Raw genomic sequence first — 7,777 nt, 5'->3', positions numbered from 1 at the left:
TGCAAACTCTCTTATTCAAACAGAGATGTGTTATAGAACAGGAGTTTGAGGGAGAACTAAATTAATATTGTTACAATACATAGTCATATATGTATTCTTTTTCGTTGGTAGAAGACAATGAACATAGCTAAAGTAGCATTAGTTAACTGTAAAAAGATTTATAGGTCTAGGGATAAATGTAAACGACTTAAATGTAGATTCTGTAATAATTTTATATAGAATATCTCTGTGACCACAAATCGTATTTTTTCTCAATAACTGATTCCCTACACCAGCTCAAAGGGCTGTAGAAAAAAATACTGTCATCAGAATACAAATGAATGGTTGTGGCTTGGTTGTGGCTGAATTCAGTAGATATGACATTTATGCAATGACTATTCTCCCTAAAGAGTTGCAAAAAGGCCTGCATCTAGGAAATATTATCAGATAATGCTTTGTGTTTTGAGCAATGCTATTTTTTTATGGTGTACATTGGCATTCCAATCCAACAATATTAACAAATTTATGTTTTATGACTTTCTAATTATTAAAGACAAGTTGAAGAAACAATTCTAACTGGCCAGAAGCAAAAAACCAAAAAATCAAAAAACAAAAACAAAAGAAAAAATGAAATTCATAAAGGTTACTGCAATTGTTTTTTTTTTAAGAATAAAATTATTGTAATAGACATTCCTGTTGCAAACATTTGTTTTGTTTTGAGTAGTAACAGAAGAATTGTTTTCCAGCTTTGCCATCATCTAACAATTTATAACACCAAGAAGGAACCAAACCTTATATCTACATTTCTGCTGACCTAGTGTGTAGACTCTTGCAGAGGAATACCATTGCTGCACTGTGCTCAGAAAAGTGTGAGAAAATGGATCTTTTTTTTTTTTTTTTTGGGCCACTTTTGTAAGCAGATTCCATTTTTTGTGGGGGGGACTGCTTTTATAATCAGATAATTTATATTTAGCTTGCACTTTTCTAGAGCCATAAACAATACATCCCTCTTACGTACAATGTGTTTGTAATCCACTAGATAGTTTTTTGTGTTTAAGGCTTTATCTCCTGTTTCACTTCTGGGAAACAAAAGATTTTAAGAAAGGGCAAAGCTGTACAATCGGTATGCAGTCATTCCTAGATACAGATATTAAGTAGATGTACAATGCTTGACTTCTCCATTAGATCATAAGCTCCATGAAAGGAAACTGATTACCCCAATTCCTGCTGTTTCCCCAGCATATTAAACATGGTGGAATTCAAACATTTGTTTAATGAATAAAAATACTCTTTCATATCATGAGAAAGCCATCTGCTGCCCTAGAAGAGCTGATATACCTAAATTATCTGTTATGGAATTAACTTACAAAGGACAGCATGATGTACATGGCTGATGTACATTAAAGTAGAATTTATGCTGTTGTACTGGTTCTGCCATAAACAACATGACAATGCAAGTCACTTAAGTTCTCTGGATCTCAGTGAATGAATTTATAAAACTGAGGGATTTAACTAGATGAAACCCAGTTGGAAAATTCTAAAACTCATTCAAATTCTAAATTGCTCTCTAATTCTGAAATCACTTAGTGAGATACATCAAAGACCACACAAAACATTCAGTTTACACGTAATAGACAAAGAATATTAGAAAATTTAAAATTTTTAATAAATGTGCTTTGTTCACAAAATGTGAAAAAATACAACAAACACAAACATATATTTTCAGGTATGCTACCTCCTACCACTTGGCAACTATGGTAAAAACCACATGATCTAGTTATGATCCTGAACAATCCAACCAAATGATCATTTGTTTTGAAACACCCAATTTTCTTGGAGAACCTGTTGTGAATGTGACAGGAGGCCCCTTAACTTTATATGCAAATGAAATCATTCTTAAGAGTACCCATACAGTATTAGAAGGCCCTATTAACTTCTCTTGTCATTACATATATGATCCGGCACCAAGCCACAGTGACTGCTTATATTTCGACATTTAAACACTGAATTGGCTTTGGTGAAATGTGTATTGGTTTAAATCCTGTGCCAACCTAATCTGAATCAGCTGGATTTACAGTAACAAATGATATAAATTCAAACAAATTTAAACTAAATGGTAGTAGGTTTATAAAGAGATTTTTCTTTGAAGTACTGCTTAAAATATACATCATGCACACTTTGGAGCAAAAGCAGAATCAACATCTGTAAACAATCAGAGAAGAATTTATAGCACCAACATTTTTGCTGTAACACAAAGGCTGTCTCCGAGGTCACACTTCCACCAGCCTTGCAAAAGCACTATTTTCATTTACTTTCAAAGCACTTCCATTCGATGTGTTGTTTTCTTTGCTCTTAAGATCAGATCTAGCCAAATCAAAGAAAACAAACAGGATGATAAAGGAGGTACTACCAATACGCAGTTTTGTATTATCCTAAACACAATGCTTTTTTTTTTTTTTCTTCCTTTTTCTTTTGAGGGAGCTACAAGACATGATCCTGTTGTGCTTAACTGGAAAGAAAAGGCAGTCCTAATTATTAAGGAATTTTATGCTATTGAAAGTAAATGAAAAACTTCAAGTTTCTTCTGGCATATCTGAGCAACCAGTATTTATTGCATTTAATCAGTTGACTTTTTTTTAGGTTAATTACAATCTTGTTACTTTCTTTAAGTTAGCATGTGAAATTTAATTTGAAATATGGGGTATACACACTCAATCTTTTATATCTTAAAGGATAAATTTTGTATTTCTAAATAAAGTTTGACATTCAAAGTTAACTATAGCTATTCACAATAAGCACAAAAACATCAGTTTTACCAGAGTAAAGAAGTGCAGTTTATGAAATTTAGGATCAACTATTGAAAATGCAAGTTTCCTTTAAAAACATACACACACACATACACACATTAACCATGAAATCTGAAACTGTGATATTTCAGTGCAAAAACCTCAGTATGAGGTAATTTTAATGTAATAACCACTTGAAAAAAAATCCACACAGTGGCACTCTTAAAAATGATAGTTTACATGACAATTGCTGGCTGACAAGACAATGTGGACTAAATGTTCTTCACTGTTTAAACTAATCTTGTCTTGTTCGGACATATATTTCTCCTTAATCATTTGCTTCTGATTCAGAAACACAGAAAGGCATTTATCAATGTGGAAAGGGAAAATTCCCACAGCCAACTAATGGTTTATATATTCAAAGAAAATTTTGTCTAGGGTTTAGATAGAAATTAGGATGCCAAAAGGTCAAAGCCATTTGATAAGATTACCAGCAGAGGGTGAATTTAAATTTTTTCTATATAATTCCAAACTTGTAGTGCAGCACCTCCTTAATGGAAAGGCGAGGACCCTATCAAAGTTGGTTTTGATAGAACATAAACTCTTATACAAGTGCAAACCCTTTCACAAAGGTGTTTTAGATCAGTATCGAGTATTATATTGTTCCTTGCTTACATAGAAAATTTTGTAAATGAAACCTAAATTTAAAAAAGTAAAAGCGAACTCTCACAGATAAATATACTTAACACCAAGGCCCAAATCAACAAGAAAGTTATGATAATATTACTTTGGCAATGGTGTTTATTGGGTTGTGCTAATGAAATTAGAATGTATACTATGGGGGAAATCTCTTCCCCAGTGTCTGATGCTACCAAGTAAGCTTTTAATAGAATAAAAAAGAATAATCACTAATTCCAAAAAGTTCAGGAAAAATTGGATCAAACAAAACTGAACAGAAAATGGCTTTCTGTAATAGATAACTAGTTAGAAAAAAGAAAAAGATAAGTGCATCACAAAACAACTAAACCAGCCTATCTCTGTGTCACATTTAACTTGTGAATCATGAAAGTGCAATCTACAGCTTTCTACATATCTTAAAGTTTCCCATTGCAAGGGTTTAAAGTCAACATCGAAAAGTTGAAGAAAAGGAAAATATATAGCAAATTATGTTTCATTTTTCACAATAGCACTAAGAAGGTACCTTTCTATGATAACTTAGTGCTAAATGCTAAAGTAAAAGTGGTTTCTGCTATGACAAGAGTCACTCTGCATGAAACTTTTAAGCTTTCTATATAAGAATAAATTTTAAAATCGAGTAGAAAAAAATAGCAAACTCTGTAAACCTTTGCATTTCTTCTATGCTAACCAGGTTTTAAGTACTGAGTTCATGTTAGTATTTCCAATTAGTGTAAGAAATTAGGAGTCTGGACTGAAAGGGCCTTCTGGTTTTACATTAACTTAGAAGTAATATGGGATCCTCTAGCTCATAGAAAGGAATAGAGCTGGCTTGACTTTCTCCAGAATCTGAGTCATATGGAGCATCAGGGAGCTCTGTGAAACCGTATGCTATTTGTTCATCTTCTATATCTGACCGAACATAGCAAGAAGGGTTAGAATATTCCTCATCTTCTATACTGTTGAAATCTTGAGGAATATATAACATCCCTGGGTAGTTCCTACTAACCAAGTCACTTGTGGTTTTTAGGGAGATTTTCCTAAATGCCATCAGGTGCATATGTGAAAATTTTGAATACTTGAAGCGTTTAAAGCCCAGGGACTCTATAGCAATCTTCCAGCTTTTCATCATCATAGCATGACGATTCTGATGGGAGGAATCAGGTGTGATGATAAGTAATAAACCATTTAACACTAATAGTTCATGAGCTTTCTTGCAGCAAATCCATCGCTGGTAAGGTGATGGAAAATAAGAAAGAAGGAGAGAGAAGACAACCACATGGAAAAGCTCTCCAGGGAGAGAATCGATAGGGTTTTTCAGCTGTTTCAAAAAAGCATCTATAGCATCTTGCGCAAGCTGGAGCGGCTGCTGAAGCTGTAAGTTGAGGAAGTCACATTTATATACACTCTGCAGAAAGAGAAAAAGATGGCATATTAAGAATTTAAGATTACTTCCACCATAATATGTAGATTTTACACCAAACTATTTCACATTTTACAGCATTTCTATTTAATTCCAGCTTCAATTAATATCTTTTCCTTCTAAATTAAGCTTGCACAGACTTATTCAACCGAAAGTTTAATCACAAAAATTTCAGATTAATTAAGAGAATTTCTAGACACCATTATTATTTACACATAACGTGAAATGAGAATAACTTTTATGTATATATTTAAAAAAACATAAGGGCTTATTTGAATTTTAACTTTGGTAAGAGTTTACAGGAACGATTTATTTTTAAGCTTAGTTATATTTTCATTCACTTTAACATTTACAGTTACCAAAACTCAGCTAATATATAAACAACTCTAAACAAGAAATACCACGATATAAATATGTCAAAGAAGATAGTGAGAGTTCCGGTCAAGATGGCAGAATAGACAGTCCCCAGCGTCACTCTCTCCCACAAATCAACCAATTTACAACTATAAAAATGTAACATCAGCCAAGCTGGGGCCATTGGAGGTTAGGTGAAGATGAGGAGGGAACTCATGAAGGCAGGAGAAACCACGACGAGAAAAAGAAAAAACTGCTCTCAGTGTTTCGGGCCATGGCTGCTTTAATGCTGGAGCACACGGAGCAGGAACTGGCAGAAGCTGCAGCTGTGCCCTTTAGATGGAGTTACTTGGAGGTAGAAAGGGAGAAGAGGACTTTGGTGGCCCCCAGTACAGCAAGACCACTAATAGGGTTCCCATGGACCAACACAGGAGCGAGGAGCCAGAACAGCTGAAAAAGGGGAGCCATTCAGAGGCTGGTGAGTCATTGCAAGGGACCAGCACAGGGCCTTGTCCCATGGGAAGTATTTGGAGCACGGGCAGCAGGGGAGATGGGGAGAACACTGGGACATAGCAAGGACAGCCTATCCACCCCACAATCAGTGCTGAACCACTCAGAGGAGACTGGTCGGGAATGCAGAATTGCATGGAGTGCAGTTCAATGAAAAACTCAGGCTCAGATCAGAGTTTCTATACAACCCAGGGGCACCAAGTATCTGGAGAGCTGGAAGTACCTATAAGGTCAACCATTAAACCCGAAGCTGCACAAAAAGTCCTCCTTAAAAAAACAGCAGCAAAGCAGCAATTTACCTCAACCACACAGCTCAAGTACTGGTTCCCAAAAAGTTCCCCCATGTTAGAAGCAAGCAAAAGACAAAAACTTAGTTCTGGCCCAGGCACACCACAAATGCCTTGGGGCCCACCAAGGGACATGAGGCATGGAGCCAGGGGAAGGACCCCCGCCCACAACCACTCATACCACCAGCACCTCAGGGCCCCACCCAGGAACCAGAGGATTGGAGCCGGGTACTGAACACCACTCCCACATACAGGCACACCATCAATACCTAGAGGTCCACCCAGAGACCCCCTTCCCACAACCAGGCACGCTGTGACAGTGCCTCAGGCCCTGTCCAGGGGCCCGAGGCATGGAGAAGGGGACCGGAACCCCCTCCCACAACCAGGCTCACCATGCCAGCACCTCAGGGCCCATCCAGGGACCCGGGGTAAGGAGCTGGGACTGAACCTGCCCTCCCACAACCAGGCACGCTGTGATGGTGCATCAGGGCCCTGGCCAGGGGCCCAAGGCATGGAGAAGGGGATCGGACCTCCCTCCCACATCCAGGCACACCTTGCCAGCACCTTGGGGCCTACCTGGAGACCCAGGGCATGGAGAAAGGGACTGGACCCCCCCTCCCACAACTAGGCACACTGTGCCAGTGCCTTGAGGCCTGTGCAGGGACCAGGGGTAAGGAGCTGGGAACTGGATCTATCTCTCCCACAACCAGGCATGCCTGGACAGCACATCAGGGCCCACCCAGGGGCCCAAGGCATGGACAAGGGGACTGAATCTCCCTCACACAACCAGGCACCCTGTGCCAGTGCCTTGGGGCCCCCCCCTGGGACCCAGAGTGTAGAGCTGGGGACCAGACCCCCCCCCCCACATCCAGGCATACCTCACCAGCACCTTGGGGCCCACCCAGGGACCAGGGGCATGGAGAAGGGGACTGGACCCCCATCCCACAACCAGGCACATCATACCAGTGCCTCAAGGCCCGACCTCGGACCTGGAGCATGGAGGAGGGGACCGGGCCCCCCTCCCACAACCAGGCTCACCACACCAGCACCTCAGGGCCCGCATGGTGACCCAGGGTATGGAGAAGGTGACTGGACCTCCCTCCCACAACTAGGCACACTGCGCCAGCACATCAGGGCCCTGCTTAGGGGCCTGACGCATGGAGAAGGGGATCAGATCTCCCTTCCACATCCAGGCACACCTCACCAGCGCCTTGGGGCCCACCCAGGGACCAGGGGCATGGAGAAGGAGACTGGACTCCCCTCCCACAACCAGGCACACCACGCAAGTGCCTCGGGGCCTGCCTGGGGACCGGGTGTATGGAGCCAGGGACTGGACCCCCCCATCCCACAACCAGGCACACCACACCAGTGCCTCTCGGTCTGCCCTGGGACCTGGGGCATGGAGAAGGGAACCAGATCTCCCTCCTATCACCAGGCACACCACACCAGTGCCTTGGCGCCTGCTTGTGGACCTGACGCATGGAGAAGGGGACCAGACTCCCCTCCTACAACCAGGCACCCCACGCCAGTGCTTCAGGGCCCATTCAGGGACCAGGAAATGGAACTGGGGATCGGACACTCTCCACAACCAGGCACCCTGCCAGCACGGAGTAGGCCAAAACATCTCCTCCATATGGGTGGCCCACCTCAGCCATCACGATAACCATGGCTGTCGCAAAGGGAGCTAGATGCCACAACTACCACGCAGATGGTCTGCCAGCGACTGGAGTGAGTTGATACAAGGAGAGTCACCAGCAGAGATA

The 7,777-nt window shown here is 41.1% G+C and overlaps 1 protein-coding gene across 1 annotated transcript; it reads right to left on the bottom strand.

The window, feature by feature from the left end:
- Window positions 1-1,624: 1,624 nt before the first annotated feature.
- On the bottom strand, window positions 1,625-4,848 carry LOC103599250 (probable methyltransferase BTM2 homolog; the record flags this gene model as incomplete). The annotated part of the gene is made up of 1 exon (XM_008583364.1): window positions 1,625-4,848. A coding segment is annotated over one exon (630 nt), but the record flags the coding sequence as incomplete, so codon positions are not given.
- Window positions 4,849-7,777: the final 2,929 nt, after the last annotated feature.

Source organism: Galeopterus variegatus, unplaced genomic scaffold, assembly GCF_000696425.1.
Source record: "Galeopterus variegatus unplaced genomic scaffold, G_variegatus-3.0.2 Scaffold2896, whole genome shotgun sequence".
Taxonomy (NCBI): Eukaryota; Metazoa; Chordata; class Mammalia; order Dermoptera; family Cynocephalidae; genus Galeopterus; species Galeopterus variegatus.
This window is presented reverse-complemented; position numbering and strand designations above follow the sequence as displayed.